A 19,489-nucleotide genomic window follows, 5' to 3' on the forward strand; every position below is an offset into this window, starting at 1 on the left:
AAGGCATCTATTTGTCAAAAAACATTTCCTGAATCTTTTTTGTAGTATGCATTGTTACAGACATACTTGCTGACAGGTATTTTGAAATAAATTACCAAAATAAAATATGTAGAATTTTGCAGAATTAAAAAATATTTTTTGGGTGCAGAATTCCCCCCAGGAATAATACAATAAGCGTCTTTTCTACATGCCATTTAAGTCTAATGCTGCATGCTGACCATTTTTATTGAGAAAGGAACATCATACAAAGCTACTTGGACTAATGGCCTGCAAGACTTCAAAGTTAGATTTTCCCTGTACAAAGCATGGTAAGATGATTCAATTTAATCCTTTTGCTTTTACATTCAGTTTAGATACAGACCCACACCCTTTTGGAAAAACATTTAAACTGCACCAAGCCCCAAGATGCACTATCTTTAAATGTAGGATTAGAATTCCATTGAGGGGCTCTAGTATCTACCTCAAGCACTCTAGCTGTGCTCATGTGCTGCCAATACCCTCTGGCACTATAATTCAGTTTCATTTTAATATTGAAACATTTATATTCTACCTGTGTTCTTTAACAAGTGAGGATTCAGGTATCCCTCAGTAATGCAGTTTTTGGCCCATGGAATTGTAATAGATGTCTGACAAATAATTTTTTGTGTTGCTAGGTTTCTTGGGCCAAATCCTGTTCAGTTACACCTGTATAACCTTAAGCTCAATGGAGTTATTCTGGACTTACATTCTTGAGAAACCCTTTGACCCCCCTCCTTATTACATTCCTTTCAGAAATGCCCCCACTCCATAGGTCCTTAAGTGGCAATACATAAGCTATATAGATTTCCCACCACTCCTGGAGAGTGATGTGGATATCTAGGCTTCCTGCTGTCATTGGACTCTCTCCCACCGCCTTAGTATAGCTCTAATGGAGCCACGACAACAGGATTTCCTGTGCTGGCTGTTTTGCCCCACAATAAAGAGCTCAGGAGGGAGGTTCCAACATCCTAAACAACTCTGCACTAAAGTTAATATGACAGGCTGAATACCTGATGGTTTCCAGGGGCAGAGAGAAAAATGCATGTAGCCCACCTATATTCCATTTCCTCATGTATATAAATCACCAACACTATGAAATACCCTCAGTGGGATCTGACAACAGGGAGGATGGTACCCTATTGCAGGCCAGAGGGGAGACTTGTATGAAGAGACCCTCCAATTAGAACCATCAAGCCCTATGTTTAAAATCCCATAATACCATATATAGTTTTTAGAATATTTAAAATAAATTTTAATGAAAATTCCACATTCAGCATAGTTGGTTGCACTTCCTAGATACCGTACATTTGAAACACTTGGCCGCACTGAACAGGTATGCATTCAGCAGCACCCATTACTTTTTATGGCCGATTGCTTTATTAGTAGCTAAAGCATTTTTAAGAAGTGCAGTCTAATGAGATTAAGCAATACCTTATAGAAACTGCTCTCATTACAGACACATGAAAGATCACCACAATGATTTCTCATGGACTCCTCACGCAGCATTAGAATCATTAAATAGAAGATGCACAGTTTTTCCAAACAAAAACAAACCCACTAACCTCATTGGCCCCCGCTTCTATACAACAGAAGTAGAAAAGGAAAAGAAAAGAACCAGAGAACACAGAAAAAAATTCCAAGATCCAAGGTCAGACAGCAGTCATTTCAGAGACTTAGCAGCAGCATTTTTAACCTACAAAGTAGGAAAAAATATAGTTGAGAGAAATTTATTTAAGAATGGTCAGAAAACAGGACAGATGCACTTCATTAAAACGTCCATTCCAAATCTGACAGATTAGTAAACGTAGGTAATGTCCTCACCGTACTTCAAGAATGATCATGTAAACACCCTGTAGAGTGTGGCAAACGTAGTGAAGAAGGAAAAATCAGTGACAGTGCCAGTGGCTTTGTATTTCAGGTCATAAACATAACCTAGTGTGCAATTAACACAAACACGACAAAGCCTAACTCAGTTAACAAGTTTTAGTTAATATGATTAAAAAAATAAAATATAATTGCTTTTAGTGCAACATTTATTATATCAAACATAAGTAGATCATGCTTTGGAAATTTACTGTTACATTATATACAGTATACAGCAATACTTTAAAGGTGAGTGACAAAAATATGTAACGGAAAATGGTTTACATACAGGTGAGTCTTAGTATTGTCCACTGAATTGTCAGGTTTGTTTTGCAGTCTGCTGTGTCATATGCACATTCTTGCCTACCACCATACAGAACTGTTTTTCCAGCAGTGGCTTTTCTGTTCACATACGTTAGTAAAGATGTTTTTAAAAAACTGCATAGCCTTCAAGCTTTGTCAGTTGTTGCTACAAACACCAATTGCATGGACATCTGAAAAATACAAAAGAACATATCATTGCTGTGAACATTTTATGAAAATTTAAGCTTTCTAAGTTTAGGGGGGAAAAAAAGGTTCAAATCCTGCAATTGGATCCATGCACATGCACCCTTGCGAAGCCCCATTGAAGTTCCTGGGACTTCAGATGGATGCATTCTTCAAGTCATTTGCAAACTCAGGATCCCTCAAGCTGCATCCTCCTTCTAGTTTTCCTTCATTTAAAGAGCACAAAGCCCTTTAAAGCCCTTTGATTGAGGGATTGCCAACTCACAGATTACACTAGGAATAGAAAGTTTCATTTTAGGATTTAAGGATGACAGTTGATTTAAGAAATCAATATTTGCAAATTTTTAAAACTTTGCTCTCTTTCTTAAGTTTCAACCTCCTCTGTTCAGATTTCTGCTAGCAACTTGAATGAAGAGGATGTGTACTACTCATACTATATCACACGCAGGCCAAAATGAATGCAGAGAAAATAATTCAGTTATTGCGTTTCAAAGACCAGTTTTATTTTTAATACATCTGCAGCTCAGAGCAACTGGGTGGCTCTCCTCAAAAACCATCTGTTTATTGCACCAAATGCAGCATGTATTGATTACCTGCCCTATGAGCAGGTGACATATGTGTGCATTCGGTGCAAGGAGCTCCTGGCTCTCCAAGATTGTGTACGGGCTTTGGAGATCAGGGTGGCTGAGCTGGAGGAGCTAAGGGAGACAGAGAGGTAACATAGATGAGACTTTCCAGGACACAGTAGAACGGTCCCACCCCCCGTCTGACAGCCTCTGTGTTATTGAGGAGGATGAAAGTCTCCAGGAAGGAGGACATCCAACTGAAGCAGAGGGAAATGATCCTGTAGTTGGGACCCTCCTTCCAGATGAGGATACCTCTCCAAGGGAGGGAACTCCAGTTATTAGGAAGAGACAGGTATTAGTAATGGCCGATTCTAATTGTTAGAAACAGATAGCTGGGTTTGCGATGACCAAGAGAACCACTTGGTGACTTGCCTGCCTGGTGCAAAGGTTGCGGATCTCTCATGACATCTAGATAGACTTATGTGTAGTGCTGGGGAGGAGCTGGTGGTCGTGGTACATGTAGGTACCAGTGACATGCGAAGGATGGGAGGGAGGTCCTGGAGGCCAAATTTAGGCTGCTAGGTAAGAAATTGAAGTCCAGGAGCTCCATGGTAGCAGTCTCTGAAATGCTTCCAGTTCCACACGCAGGGCCAGTTAGACAGGAAGAACTGCAGGGTCTCAATGTGTGGATGAGACAATGGTGTAGGTAGGAGGGGGAGGGGGGGTTAGATTTATTAGGAACTGGGTAAACTTTTGGGAAAGGGGGAGCCTATACAGGATGGATAGGTTCCACCTAAACCAAAATGGAACCAGATTACTGGCATTTAGTTTAAAATTAAAAAGGTCATTGAGCAGTTTTTAAAGGGATGGGGGAAAGCTGACAGGTGCGGAAGAGCACATGGTTCGGACACAGACATCCCTTAGCGGGAGGATATATAAATGAAGATTCTCTATGTCCTAGTAAGGAGGAGAGGATGGAAGATGATAAAATACAGGTAGGATCTGATGAGAAACAGTCAAATGAAAAAAGTCTCATTCAATTACATCACATAAGTGGCAGACACCTAAAAAGTGACAAGTTTTTAAAGTGCTTATATGCCAATGCTAGAAGTCTAAATAATAAGATGGATGAACTAGAGCGCCTCGTATTAAATGAAAATATTGATATAATAGGCATCACAAACACTTGGCAGAATGAGAGTAATCAATGGGACACAGTAATACCAGGGTACAAAATATACTGGAAGGACAGAACAGGTTCTGCTTGTGGGGGAGTGGCACCACATGTGAAAGAAAGCATAGAATCAAATGAAGTCAAAATCTTAAATGAACCAATGTACCACAGAATCTAAGGATAGTAATTTCATGATTGAATAAGAATAATATAGCAGTAGGGATATATTACTGACCACCTGACCAGGATGGTGATAGGGACTGTGAAATGCTCAGGGAGATTAGAGAGGCTATTAAAATAAAAAAAACTCAATAATAATAGGGGATTTCAACTAGCCACATATTGACTGGGTGCATAATCACCTCAGGATGGGATGCAGAGATAAAGTTTCTTGACACCTTAAATGCATCTTGGACCAGCTAGTCCTGGAACCCACAAGAGAAGAGGCCATTCTTGATTTAGGACCAAGTGGAGCACAGGATCTGGTCCAAGAGGTGAATATAGCTGGACTGCCTGATAATAATGACCATAATATAATTAAATTTAACATCCCTGTGGCGGGGAAAACACTACAGCAGCCCAACACTGTAGCATTTAATTTCAGAAAGGGTAACTACACAAAAATGAGGAGGTTAGCTAAACAGAAATTAAAAAGGTACAGTGCCTTAAGTGAAAGCCCTGCAAGCTGCATGGAAACCTTTTAAAGGCACCATAATAGAGGCTCAACTTAAATGTATACCCAAATTAAAAAAACAAATTAAGAGAATTAAAAAAGTGCCACCATGGCTAAACAACAGGTAAAAGAAGCAGTGAGAGGCAAAAAGGCATCCTTTAAAAAGTGGAAGTTAAATCCTAGTGAGGAAACTAGAAAAGAGCATAAACTCTAGCAAATGAAGTGTAAAACTATAATTAGGAAGGCCAAAAAAGAATTTGAAGAACAGCTAGCCAAAGACTCAAAAAAGGAATACAATTTTTTTTTTTTTTTTTTTTTAAAAGGACATCAGAAGCAGGAACCCTGCTAAACCACCAGTGGGGCCACTGGACGATCAAGATGCTAAAGGAGCACTCAAGGACGATAAGGTCATTGCGGAGAAACTAAATGAATTCTTTGCATCAGTCTTCACGGTTGAGGATGTGAGGGAGATTCCCAAACCTGAGCCATTCTTTTTAGGTGACAAATCTGAGGAACTGTTCCAGATTGAGGTGTCATTAGCGGAGGTTTTGCAACCAACTGATAAATTTAACAGCAAGAAGTCACCAGGACCAGATGATATTCACCAAAGAGTTCTGAGGAACTCAAATGTGAAATTGCAGAACTAACTAACTATAGTTTGTAACCTATCATTTAAATCCACTTCTGTACCAAATGACTCAAAAATGGGCCAAATGGGCCAAAAGGAATCTGATGAGGTTCAATAAGGATAAGTGCAGGGTCCTGCACTTAGGACGGAAGAACCCAATGCACAGCTACAGACTAGGGACCGAATGGCTAGGCAGCAGTTCTGCGGAAAAGGACCTAGGGGTGACAGTGGACGAGAAGCTGGATATGAGTCAGCAGTGTGCCCTTGTTGCCAAGAAGGCCAATGGCATTTTGGGATGTATAAGTAGGGGCATAGCGAGCAGATCGAGGGACGTGATCGTTCCCCTCTATTCGACATTGGTGAGGCCTCATCTGGAGTACTGTGTCCAGTTTTGGGCCCCACACTTCAAGAAGGATGTGGATAAATTGGAGAGAGTCCAGCGAAGGGCAACAAAAATGATTAGGGGACTGGAACACATGAGTTATGAGGAGAGGCTGAGGGAGCTGGGATTGTTTAGCCTGCAGAAGAGAAGAATGAGGGGGGATTTGATAGCTGCTTTCAACTACCTGAAAGGGGGTTCCAAAGAGGATGGCTCTAGACTGTTCTCAATGGTAGCAGATGACAGAACGAGGAGTAATGGTCTCAAGTTGCAGTGGGGGAGGTTTAGATTGGATATTAGGAAAAACTTTTTCACTAAGAGGGTGGTGAAACACTGGAATGCGTTACCTAGGGAGGTGGTAGAATCTCCTTCCTTAGAGGTTTTTAAGGTCAGGCTTGACAAAGCCCTGGCTGGGATGATTTAACTGGGAATTGGTCCTGCTTTGAGCAGGGGGTTGGACTAGATGACCTTCTGGGGTCCCTTCCAACCCTGATATTCTATGATTCTATGACTGGAGGATAGCTAACGTGATGCCAATTTTTAAAAAGGGCTCCAGAAGCAATCCCAGCAATTGCAGGCCAGTAAGCCTGATTTCAGTACCGGGCAAACTAGTTGAAACAATAGTAAAAACAAAATTGTCAGACACATAGAAGAACATAATTTGTTGGGGAAGAGTCAACATGGTTTTTGTAAAGGGAAATCATGCCTCAATCTACTAGAATTCTTTGAGGGGGGTCAACAAGCATGTGGAAAAGGGTGATCCAGTGGATATAGTGTGCTTAGATTTTCAGAAAGCCATTCACAAAGTCCCTCACCAAAGACTCTTAAGCAAAGTAAGCAGTCATGAGAAGGTCTTCTCATGGATTGGTAAACTGGTTAAAAGATAGGAAACAAAGGGTAGGAATTAATGGTCAGTTTTCAGAATGGAGAGGGGTAAACAGTGGTGTTCCCCTGTGGTCTGTACTGGGATCAGTCCTATTCAACATATTCACAAATCATCAGGAAAAAGGGGTAAACAGTGAGGTGACAAAATTTGCAGAGGATACAAAACTACTCAAGATAGTTAAGTCCCAGGCAGAATGAGAAGAGCTACAAAAGGATCTCTCAAAACTGGGTGAATGGGCAACAAAATGGCAGATGAAATTCAATGTTGATAAAGGCAAAGTAATGCACATTGGAAAACATAATCCCAACTATACATATAAAATGATGGGGTCTAAATTAGCTGTTACTACTCAAGAAAGATCTTGGAGTCATTGTGGATAGTTCTCTGAAAACATCCACTCAATGTGCAGCAGCAATCAAAAAAGCAAACAGAATGTTGGGAATCATTAAGAAAGGGCTAGATAATAAGACAGAAAATATATTGCCTCTATAAATCCATGGTATGCCCACATATTGAATACTGTGTGCAGATGTGGTCACCACATCTCAAAAAAGATATATTGGAATTGGAAAAGGTTCAGAAAAGGGCAACTAAAATGATTCGGAGTATGGAACGGCTTCCTTATGAGGAGAGATTAGTAAGACAGGGACTTTCAGGTTGGAAAAGAGATAATTAAGGGGAGATATGATTGAGGTCTATAAAATCATGACTGGTGTAGAGAAAGTAAATAAGGAAGTGTTATTTACTCCTTCATGTAACACAAGAACTGGGGGTCACCAAATGAAATTAATAGGGAGCAGGTTTAAAACAAAAGGAAGTATTTCTTCACACAGCGCACAACCTGTGGAACTCTTTGCCAGAGGATGTTGTGAAGGCCAAGACTATAACATGGTTAAAAAAATAATTAGATAAATTCATGGAGGATAGGTCCATCACTGGCTATTAGCCAGGATGGGCAGGAATGGTGTCCCTAGCCTCTGTTTGCCAGAAGCTGGGAATGGGTGACAGGATGGAGCACTTGAAGATTATTTGTTCTGTTTATTCCCTCTGGGGCACCAGGCATTGGCCACTGTCAGAAGACGGGATACTGTGCTATATGGACCCTTGGTCTGACCCAGTATGGCCATTCTTAGGTTGGATGGACAGCTAGATGAAAAAAGCCCTCAAGAAAACCCTAGATAGTTGAAGGAAACTGGAGAGTGGGAGAAGTGCTCCTGAGGAAGTTAAGCAAACAAACCAGCTTGCTGAGCTCCCTAAAGTAGAGCATCTGACTTCCACCCATCTGTAAGCCCCTGTGTGCTACTGGAAGGAGGAGAGGAAACAGGCTTGTCTATCAATAGCTCTCCCTCTCCAGCCTGGCACACCTCCAGAGTTGGGAAGCATCAACTCTGATTCTGAGAAGGGCTGGCCAAACACAGCTCATTGCCTCCCTTTTTGTTTCAAGAGCCATGCGGGAAACAGTCAGGCATTCTTGCAAGGAGAAATCAGCTGCTGATCTTCATTGGAACATGCCCGTCATTTCCACAGTCTGCTTGAGAACTCCTGAAAAGAGAGTGAGGGATGTTACATTCTAGCCTCCCTTTCTGTCTCCCAGAGACATCTGTCAGACTGGTGCTCCCCCATATGCTGCAAATTACTTTAGACAACAGCCTGAAGTGGTAACTCTGTCTTACACCAGCAAAAGGGAAGAAGCATTTGCTGCATTTCCGCTCAAGTCATAAGAAGGGATGCAAGACACCTAAGGCTATTCTTCCTAGAAGGAAGAGGAGAATGTTTGGAACAACATATTATATTTTAATTCATTTTAAAGACCAAGTTTGATTTTTAACATTTACTTTAAAAAAAACTGATTATGAAAAAAGCCTTTGATAGATATGGACGTGTACCCTATGTTTTTTTGAATTCTGATTTCTAGAAATATTTCCATATGACACCGTGGAAATGGTTTGCACTTCTGTACAGTACAGATGTCTATTGAAAAGTTAGAACATATTTCATGGCAGCAGAACAGTGCAAAGAGCAGGGCCTTTGATTATTTTTATTCTATAGAATTTCTCAATCATTTCATATTTCAACAGTTGACGCATGGAACCTACCTCTACTTGAAGAGGAAAATGGCAGCACAAATGAACCTTTGCATATTACTTTATTGTTCAACGGTTTTGTAACCCAAGAACCCCACAACACTAACTGGCAAGGAGGTTACAAGAATATCCTGATCATGATACACAGGTTCTGGTTCACCAAAGAATGTTATGTGAAGTCTTAAATGAAATCTAGGCTCATACTGGTCATTGTTATTGTTGTGAAATGTATGTACAGACACCATGAAGAGCTGTGTATGGGTACTGAAAATAAGTTCTTAGATTCTGTGTCATAGCAGAGGTGGAAAAACAGGTTTCCTGTCAGACAGAACATGTTTATTCATGTGCCTCTGTTGCCATGTAAATTAAGCATTTTAAGTTAACACAATGGATGCACATTTACATATGAAGTCAACAGAGAGATATGCAAGTCAACAGAGAAGAGAGGAAAAACAAGTGATGCGGATATACTGTTTCTAAGTACAGACAATGAACTTTGGGGACATAAGTAAAAGGAAAGGAAGACACCCCCTAATCCTGCACCTAGGAAGTAAAGTGCATTTACATTCAGGAAAACAGGATCACAACCAGCCTTGGTTAAAGAAGCTGCAAATGGCTCTGGATTAGATAAAACTTCGTTAGACAAAAGTTGAACATAATAGTTAAGTTTAGTACCTAGAAAACATGTAATTTTGTTTTTTATGTAGCCCTTCTTTATCCATTATCATTACTCCCCAACTCTTGAATCTTTAATAAACCTATTGCTGTTTTCACTATAACAGTATCTCAGTACTGAGGTATTAAGCAAGGTGTTGATCCTGAGCTGCATCATGTAAGCTGGTGTGTACACTGTTCCCTTGGGGACCACAGACCTGGTATTTCTGTGAGTGTTCACTAGACAAGGAGCTGGACACTACAGGAACACATCAAAAGAACTCAGGGACGGGAGTACACCTATTCTTAACTTGCAAGGTAAAGGAACATAGGAATGGCCATATGGCTCAGACCAATGGTGCACCTAGTCCAGAATGCTGTCTTTAGATAGTGGCTGGTGCCATATGCTTCAGAGGGAATGAAACAGAACATCAAGGGATATCTGCCATCATCCAGTCCCAGCTTCTGGCAGTCAGAGGTTTAGGGACACCCAAAGCATGGGGTTCCTTGCCCAACCATCTTGGCTAATAGCCATAGATGGACCCATCCTCCATGAACTTAGCTAATTATTTTTTGAACCCAGTTATATTTCTAGCCTTCACAACATCCCCTGGCAATGAGTTCAACAGCCTGACTGTGTAAAGAAACACTTTCTTACGTTGTTTTAACCCTGCTGCCTTTCAATTTCATTGGGTGACGTCTGGTTCTTGTGTTACATGAAGGGGTAAATAATACTTCCTTATTCATTTTCACCACACCATTCATGATTTTATAGATCTCTACCATATTCCGCCCTTGGTCATCTCTTGTCTAAGGTGAACAGTTCCAGTCTTTTTAATTTCTTCTCATATGGAAGCTGTTGCTTACCTCTAATAAGTTTTGTTGCACTCATCTGTACTTTTTCCAATTCTAAAATATCTTTTTGAGATGGGGTAACCAGAACAGCAGACAGTATTCAAGGTGTGGGCACACCACGCATTTATATAGTGGCATTACGGTATTTATTGTCTTATCTATCCCATTCCTAACATTTATCTTTGTGACTGCCACTGCACATTGAGCAGATTTTTCAGAGAACTATGTGGAAAGGGCTGGCATTGCCCAGAGAAGTGTGCATGGGTGACGAACAGGTTGGAGGTGTCAGGGAGCTGACATCCAGCTAAGAGCAAGCAACTCTACCTCATACTGGAGGCAAGGGGGGAGGGGTGACAACTCACCTTGGTACCCCCAAAACCAAACAAGTTAGCTGTGAAAAAGTCCAACACCACAAAATATGAAGGCTCTGTATGGCGGCATCAATATAATAAACTAATGAGGTAGAGCAACCTACCAAAGATGCTCATTCTCAATTTCTATGGCTTACCTTTTGTTTCTAGAACAAGTGTTCAATTTTTTTTGTTGTGTTTTCTTTAACAGCCACATTCTTGAGCACTTTGAGCCTGTGCTCTACGTGGGGATCTCAGCTGTCTCAAGGCAGCATCTCCATACTGAATTCCTGAGCCCATCCTTTCTGGATCCAGTTCACCTGACGAGAAACAAAATGGCCTTATAAGTTATCCTCATTTGTAGATAACAGATTACAAGTAAAAATAGCTAACACTAGATAAAGTTATTAGCATTTATGTTTTCCTATCCCAGTTATAAAGAACAGGATCACAGTTTTATCATTCAGATAATTCCATCTCATTTCCCACAGTAGTTTCAAATTGTCCAGTCCTTGAACAGAACTGAAGCAGTGCATCTTACAAGTGACTTAGGGCTTGTCTACATGGGGAAAAAGCCCACAGCGGTTAGTGTGTACTAGTTCGCTGTGGGAACACTTACACTGCGCACTAAAAGTGCCTTGTGCATAGTAGCTTTCTCTGCCTGCCCAAAGTGCAGTGTTTCTCTACACTGCAGGATTTTTTTTGGCAGTGGGCACACACGCACAGCCCTCCTAGTATGGGTATAAATAGCAGTGCAGATGGCAAGGCATGGATTAAGCCAGCAGAGTAGACACCTGAAGTGTGTGGATATGTACCCCAAGTACATTCCCTACATGTTCTCTACTGGCCCAAGCTGTGCCACCCATCTACACTGCTAAATGTAGCAGTGTAGTGTCTTGCTGCAGGAACCTTTCCCTCTGCAGTAAAAGGCTGTGGCAGTGGGCAGGTGGCAGGGAAAGGCTGCCAGCTCCTGCCATTGGAGCCTTTCTCTTCAGGGAAAGATTCCAGCAGCAGGAAAAGGCTCGGGGGGGAGGGTGGAGAGAGGCAGCAAGGAAAGGCTCTGGCAGCAGGGAGCAGCTGAAGCCTTTTCCCATGGCCTCCCCGCTCCCAGAGGCTTTCACTAACTTGGGTAGCTATGCACTGCAGTGTTGACACAGTGTGCCTTCCCTGGTGGCATTTAGCTACATGTACACTACATGCCACTGAAAAGTGGTGTGTAATGTAGATGTGGCCTTAGTATGCAGTAGAGTGTGTCCACATGGGGAAATTTGTGCAAAATAGCTAATGCACTTTAAATTCACACTCTAGCTTACTGTGCACTAACTTCCCTGTGCAGACAAGCCCTCTGACTGCAGCAAGAGGTCTATTCCGTTATAGAGGTAGTTAAAGTCCAAAATAACTAACGTTTGCTTTATAGTTCCAATTTCATTCTGAGAAGAAAAAGAAAAAAAAAAAGGTTACACAATTTTAGAGACTAGTTTTCAAACAAACAAGGATCAAAAGTACCACAGTAAACCAGGGATAGATAGATCAGTTTGATACACTAGGTGTGAGCTTTCTGTTTTGGTCCATTTTAATTTAAAATACAAATAACAAATGGAGTTTTGGCCTTGATTGAGTTAAAAAGGAACAGAGGAATTTACACTAAAGAGTTCCTGAACATTCAAAATATGTCCTTGGAATTCAAAACATGGAAACTGGCTCCCTACTAGACTGAGCTTCCTGATTTTGCCAATTTTAAGAAGTTATTTTATGGAGGCACCAAGTAGACTAGAAAGTGGATTTGCTGCCATGACTATTACCATAATCAAGTCTCACTTGTACTATGAGGCACCTTGTGTATTCTGGAGCCTGCAAAAATAAAAATGAATAAGCTGACCTCAGCCAGAAGCCATTCAGGTCAATCAGAGCACTTCTATAGCAAGGCAAGGTCTCATATGTAAGTATATGATCTATTTAATCACCTTGATATTATTATTCCCTACCTATATAAAAGCAGGCGCAAAAGTGATCTGAAGAGTCATATCTGCTCTGATAGTGATGCAGCATAGAAAGCTGCTAAAACTTAAGTCTTCCTAATTCAGAGGCTCTGTTCTTGTGAAGACAAACAAGGCCACAGAGCATGCAGCCTGCAACCAAAAAGCTGAATATTAAGTCTAACATTAAGAAACTCTATGGAGGTACAGTCTCCTTTTGATGAACGCAATTAAATTTAATGTTCATTCCTGTTAACATATATGGGGAGGTAAGAGGTGGATAAACAGAAAGGGACATTTTTCTACAACAAAAGAATGTACACATTTAATCTATTCATACGTGTAATCTGTTACATAGATTTACTGATGCACTGTGACTAAACTTTTACTATAAGGAAATTCCAAAGCTGTGAGATTCTGTAGTTTTCACTGTGGGACAAGAAGTGAAAATACATTCTAACAACCAATCTTTATTTCAATTTACCTGATTCAATTTTATTAAGTATTTTTCTTGCACACTGTACAAAGGCCTCTTCAACATTCTCCCCGGTTAGTGCACTTGTTTCCAAAAACATCAGCTCTGCATTTAATGCCAGAAAAATAAAATCTCAGGTCATTAAAACTTTGAAATACTCTTTACTGTACTTGAAACAAGAAAAAGTTTGTCAGAACAGTAAGAATGTCTTTTAAACAGAAGCTATTTTTAAGTGAGACTCTGAAGCAGTTTAGCCTCCCTCCCATACAAAAAAAAAAATTAGGTTCTGAAGGTAGAAGTCCTAGAACATACTGAATATTGACATATTCATGATTATATGCAATTGAAAAATTGTTTTGGTTTGAGATTTAAACATTCTCCCTCAAGTGCTGCAAACTCAAATGGAACAGCATTCTGCTTGTGCATGGGAACCGGAAAATGAAACCAACTGCACAGGCCCATCTAGTTTTACTGTTCAAAGCAAGTGGAGGATAAAAATCAGCCAGCATTTATGGTAACACATTAGATTTATCAAGAGGTTTTAGTAATACAGATATGGATTCTTTAATTGATTGTGTTCTATGTTCCTTTAACTCACCATGCTGTTATTCAGCACAAGTGTTTTCCAGTGAATATTTTAAAAAATGCTCTAAAAGCTGCAAGCATGGTGCCAGAGAGGAAACGGTGATGTGAGCACCAAACTATGAAGCTGCTCCAAGCCAAACCTAAAATACACTTATTTTGAGCAATTTTTAAAATCTCTAATGGAAGGGAGATTAAATCGGTGGCTAATATTTCCCAAATAGGTCACAAACAACATTACATTCACCAAATAGATACTTGATCATACACAAATTAAAAATGCTGTTCTAGACTACAAAAGGCTGCATATTGTCTCTATGGCACCATGAGCTAGTTCTTGGATGAAAATTCAGCTTACCACTTTATCTCAAATATGATAGCAATACAGTTATTTGGAAGTTTACTGCATCTTTATCCAGTCCTCTGAAGTGAACTTTACCTGGGAATACCCTCTCCTCACCTTTCAGTTATAAAATTCAAATTTTAAGATTGAGAGAGAAAGCTATTCAGAAAATCCATCCCTCAATAAAAGGTCTACTTAGGAAAGATTTGTTTTAAAGGTGGAAGGGGAATAGCAGGGAAACCCCACCATTCTTCTCAGCCATAGCCCAAGATACCTTCACCCACTATCCAAACCAAGGGCATATTTGCATTTTGGCTAGACAATACCAACTTGATTTGTTCCAGCGGCTAAAGGACTGTCACTTTATAGGATTTGCTGGGTTGCCTTGTCCGTCCTGATTTTCTTAGGAGATGTTGCCTGCCTGCCTGCCTACCATTCATGTTACATTTCAAAGCTTAACTTCCCTTTACAAGGTTAATCAATGCTGCTCCACAGTGGCTTAAAGCAAGTACTGTACTATATGTTATCACCAGTTAACAGAGCAAGTTACACAACTGTTTTCCTCTTTGTGAGAAACAACGTTTGAAGTCACTCCCCACACTCAGATCCTCACATAATGTTGCATTGCCTGCAATTTTTGGATCATAGCAAAATCATGTAGGAGACTGAAAAACAATTAAGATTGGATTTTTGAGACCAGGTCTTGGTGTGTTTTTTGTTTTTTTTAAAAGAACACTGTTCCGTCTTCCTTCCCTTTCTCTCCTTAAATTGCAGAAAAGAATCAGCTGGCCTATAACTTTCATATTTTTGCCCAGGTAATGCTCTTTCAGATCCATGCAGGGAGGGGAACCTCCATGCCTGGATCTCACCCCTCCCACATGGAAGCTGCCTTTGTGCACCATCCTACCCCAAGAACCTGCAAAAGGATCTCCATAGGAGAGGGATCCTCACAGGGGGAAAAGAGTGGGAGCTAGAAGATCCCATTCATCATTCTCTCCCCAGCCCTATGAAGATATAGCCTGGAGCTGCGTTGCCTGTATTTCTGCCATATTATTTTCTCAGTGGATCTTCTCTATAGTTAGAAACCCTCCTTTAAGAGGGCCTGGAGAGTAGTTATGTGTAGGTGGAATCCTTGATAGTGTGGCTTCAATGCAGCTGTGCTATTAGGGAACAGGAAGTAGGGGATGAAGCACCTGAGGCACACAGCCCTTACATGGATGGTTCTAGCCTCCCATGGATTCCTGGGAACAAGGGGGCTTTGTGGGCCATCTTTTTGGCCTTTTCTGTTGTCAGGGAAGAGAGTTCTGTTCACTGACTCTCTCAGGAAACTACATGATGGGATCCTCAGGGAATGAAATTTCCTCCCTCCTTCCCCTTTACTTCAGCGAAGCCCTCTGTATTTAATATTAGATTAAAGGGAAGGGGCATTACACTGACAATAGTATTAGGATTTTAACAAGGTTTGTAAGTGGGCAAACGTTAGTTCCTTAGACACAAAAGCTGAATAATTTCAAGTAAAAAAAATACATCTTCAATACCAGATTAGACAGACTACCTACCATTTTCTTGTGCAAACCTGGATGCTTCTAAAAAAGTAACTTCACGATCTGCATCGAGATCCTTTTTGTTCCCACACAGTATGATCACAATATTTTGACTTGCTAACATCCTTGCATCTGTCAACCAATTAGTAAGTGCGTTGTAGGTTTCTCGGCTGCATAACACAAAAACAGTTCAATAATATACAATTACAAATATTTCTATAAACTTCTGGACCAGGGTGGCCTAAAGGATAGAACTCAAGAGATCAGGGTTCTATTCCTGTCTCTGTCACTGGCATGTTGGGTGACCTTGGACAAAATCACTTCACCTCAGTTTCCCCATTTTGAAAACGGGGATAAAATTGATCTCCTTTGTAAAGCATGTTGAGATCTACATATGAAGAGCATAACAAGAGGTTATTTACTGTCACCAGAGTTTTGCGATAGACTGAATATTCACACTCATGAGATATGTCAATGGTGCAGCTCTGATAAGTGAATTCTTTTGATAGAACTTGTTGGAGCACTCACATCCTCCTACTCTTCTTTTCACTGTTCCTCAACATTGAGTCAGAGATTATAAAAGGGGGCATGATGTTCTGGCCACCTCACTTCCTTCTACTGCCCTCTGAAGAATTCAGTTAGAACTCCAAGGAAGAGGGGAAGTTTATAGCTGAAGACAAATTTTTAAAAATGTGTCCTTTGGCAGAAAGGCTGTTCCTACCAGAGTCTCCAGAATCACTCCTATGAAGAGGATCCTTTGAGTGGAAAGCAAAAGTGACAGTCTCTTTTATCATGAGTCTTAGTCTGCCAAGAAGGCAGGCCGGTTGTGTGGAAATAGCCCTGGAAAGGCTTAATTTTGAGGATGCTTTGATTAGCCAATTGTTTAAGGACAGGTATGCATGAATCTCCACTCTAAATGCACTGCCAACTGCAGACAGGCACTTGGGGACAGTAAACACACCACATGAGAGAATGTGGTACTGGAAATGGTTCTTCCTCCTCACTACAAAATGAAGATATTTTCTGTGCATTTGAAACATGCATCCTTGAGATGGAGCGCTCCAAACCAATCTTGAAGGGCAAGGGAAGGTATAATAGATGCTAGGGTTAACATCCAGAATATAAACTTTCCTGAGGTTCAATATAGATCATAGATCTCTCTCTGGGATCAGTAAATATCTTGAGTAAAAACCTCTTCCTCTGAACTCCTTTGGCACTTCTTCTATGGCCCTCATCTCCAAAAGAAAGAGAGAGCACCTCTGTTCATAGCAGGCTTTCATAAATAAGAGGGACTCCTGAATAATCTATTGTATATAGATTCTTATACTACGCTCATCACCATAGTATCGGAGTGCTTTCTGGTAGTGCATTAAACAATGTGACTACATACCTGTCACATGTTTATTCTCTCATCCTGTCCCTGGGGGGAAAGCATGTGAAGTGGAATGCCTTGTTTTGGTAGGGTGGTTTTAAAAAAAATAAATCTACCTCTCGCTATGTGAATAGGGAAGGAGGGGGTGAAGGATTTGAATTGGCTCACACATCCACTTTGTATCATTTCCAAATGCCCACTTTGGACTGGGATAACCAGACACAACATTTTGAAAATTATATAGGTGGTATCCAAATGAGGCTATGGGGGGAGAGGAGGGAGATATGGTTCCATATTGGTTCATCGTTCTTGATCCTCAGATCAAGTCTGTGGCCTCAGGTCTGACCCAGAAAAAGTCATTGAGTCTTCCTGATCTTTTACTGGTAGCTTATCAAGGAGTACCCATTGATGTTGGTATTGTAACCTTTGATTAAAACAGGAGGAACTAGATGAAAATGGATATTTTTTGTCTGTTACCTAAAGACTTACTTCAGGTTTCCATTGGGAGGTTGGTATACTCCCAAGGACATGGCAGTAGGCCTAGTATCCTTCGTTTTAGTGGAGAATAAGCTATCACACTTCAAACAGGAGGTTCTTTACTTTTACTTTTGTCTCTGAAGACAGACTGAGCAAAGTGTGATGTTTAAGAAACTGCTGAGGCTACTGCTCTTCCAAATGCATCAGAGGAATCGAATGCTGCAATCAGTGTTTTGCCATTAACTGTTCCTCTGATATCAGTGTATTAACCAGCTTTCTCTGATCTTCTGGAAGAGATCTTTAAATATCACCATCTTTTCCTAAAGATGCAACTAGTACCTTGCCATTGTATTCTTGGTAATTGGATACTCCGATGCCAAGTATTGCCAACAAGATGATTTTTCTGCCAGTTAAATTTATCATCTTTCCTTCTGTCTGCTGGTGTAAAGTCAACTTGATGGGCCTTTGAGCTTTGAACTGCAGCCCCAACTAGAGTGAATGTGAAAATAAAGTTTTCTTAAGGAACCTGATAATAGTTTATCTCCCTACTTGGACACAGCCTGTATTGATGCAGGCTTGGACCGTATGTTTTTGGCTGGCTCTAAAAGCTCATTCAATAGCAGCAATGTAGTCACCTTCTTAGAACCAAGGATATCAAATTTAGGCTGTAGAATTTTTCCACTGCCACAGGAGGAATTTTAAGAGTTGTTGCAATTCTTCCTATTAATTTTTAAAACAAGACTGTATCCTCTGAAAGGCAATGCTAATGCCATGTCCTCCAGCTCTGGAGAGATCTCTTGATAACCTTTCAGCACTACCAGAGTATATCTGGAATAATAACTGGAGACTGGTCCTTCTCTCTAGAAACTGACATATCCCGGATCTTTGGAGCCAATAAGAGATCTCCCTTAGTTTCTTCATATAGTGAGACTGCTGAGTGTCAGGGTTATGCCCAGAAGGATAACACGAGGGCCATCTAGCCCAGGGAGGTATACAATAATCTTGCCAATAGTTCATTCTAGGCTCTATTTCATATCACCTGTCAGGGTATGGTGCTTGCTTAAATGATGGGTGTTTAGCAGTATACCCTTGCTTGTGGGTATTGCTGGTGAAATAAAAGTGGTGTAGCTTGTTCCATTCTAATTCGTTCATGTCTTGCACACAACAAAGTTACTGCTTTGAGTAACCTAGTGGTCTTGTACACTACAATCATATCGGTATTTATTTTTGTGGAAGTTTTCAGTGGGGTTTAGAAATTAGCAATAAGAGCTCACTTTGGAATGAAGTTTAGCACAAGAGCTTTAGACTAGTAGTTTTTTTGATGAACTCATGTGTACACCAGTAAACTGCTAGTGAAGTATAATGACATAACTATGAAACGTTCTGTATATATTCTCATGTTTGTGGTAATACAAAATTCCTCTAGCTAAACATTGAGTAGCTATCTAGCTTCGGATTTATTGTTTGTTTGTTTTTGTTTTTTTAACAGCACCTATTGCCATATTAAGCAAGAACACCACCTCTAAAGAATTTTTAAGGATTTATATAAGTCAGTTACACTCTGATCAGACTGGTGTTCCACAAGAATTTGGTTATAAAATGTCAGTGGGGAGAAGACAGTTGATCCTAAAAAATCAGTGCATATAGAAGTTAACACAGCTATCTGATTAACCATTGTTGAGAACTGGGTTTCACTACCAGCTAAGGAAGCTCAGTGACCCCTACAATAAAAAATTAAGACAGAAGCATGAACAGAAGTAATTCTAGTACTACATCTAGAGCTGTACCTCCCAAATCTGGGGGGATCCAGCTAACCACCTCACTTTCTCCAGAGAGCAAGAGGGGAACCGCCATACCAGCACACAGATAAGTCAGGTTTCCAGAAAAGAATTTGCTTCCTCAGTAAAGAGGCTAAATTCTGCTCTTCACTTGTGACACCCTGGGCTTGGTAAACTAGTGTCAGATTGTTATTCTGTTTCTACCTTATATTAATGCTGTTTTAGATCAGAGTGGAACTTCACTGTTTAGACCCTGATCATCCTACTAGATCTTCTCTACACCAATTCCAGCTGAATTCATTTTA

General features: G+C 40.5%; 1 protein-coding gene across 2 annotated transcripts in view; it reads right to left on the reverse strand.

Moving 5' to 3' along the window:
• Nucleotides 1-1,246: 1,246 nt before the first annotated feature.
• The window catches only part of RAB4A (RAB4A, member RAS oncogene family), a 32,277-nt gene continuing 14,034 nt past the window's right edge, over nt 1,247-19,489 (reverse strand). Inside the window, exons 5-8 of one of the 2 annotated variants that reach the window (XM_073338058.1) lie at nt 15,573-15,727; nt 13,098-13,193; nt 10,796-10,957; nt 1,247-2,375 (exon numbers count right to left, since the gene is read on the reverse strand). In XM_073338058.1, coding sequence (XP_073194159.1) covers nt 10,842-10,957; nt 13,098-13,193; nt 15,573-15,727 — 367 coding nt within the window. In that variant the 3' untranslated portion in view covers nt 1,247-2,375; nt 10,796-10,841. Of the gene's footprint in view, nt 2,376-10,795; nt 10,958-12,041; nt 12,068-13,097; nt 13,194-15,572; nt 15,728-19,489 lie in introns of those variants that run through there. The other variant, XM_073338059.1, reaches the window with a different exon arrangement.

The sequence above is a fragment of the Lepidochelys kempii genome, chromosome 3 (assembly GCF_965140285.1).
Source record: "Lepidochelys kempii isolate rLepKem1 chromosome 3, rLepKem1.hap1, whole genome shotgun sequence".
Classification (NCBI taxonomy): Eukaryota; Metazoa; Chordata; order Testudines; family Cheloniidae; genus Lepidochelys; species Lepidochelys kempii.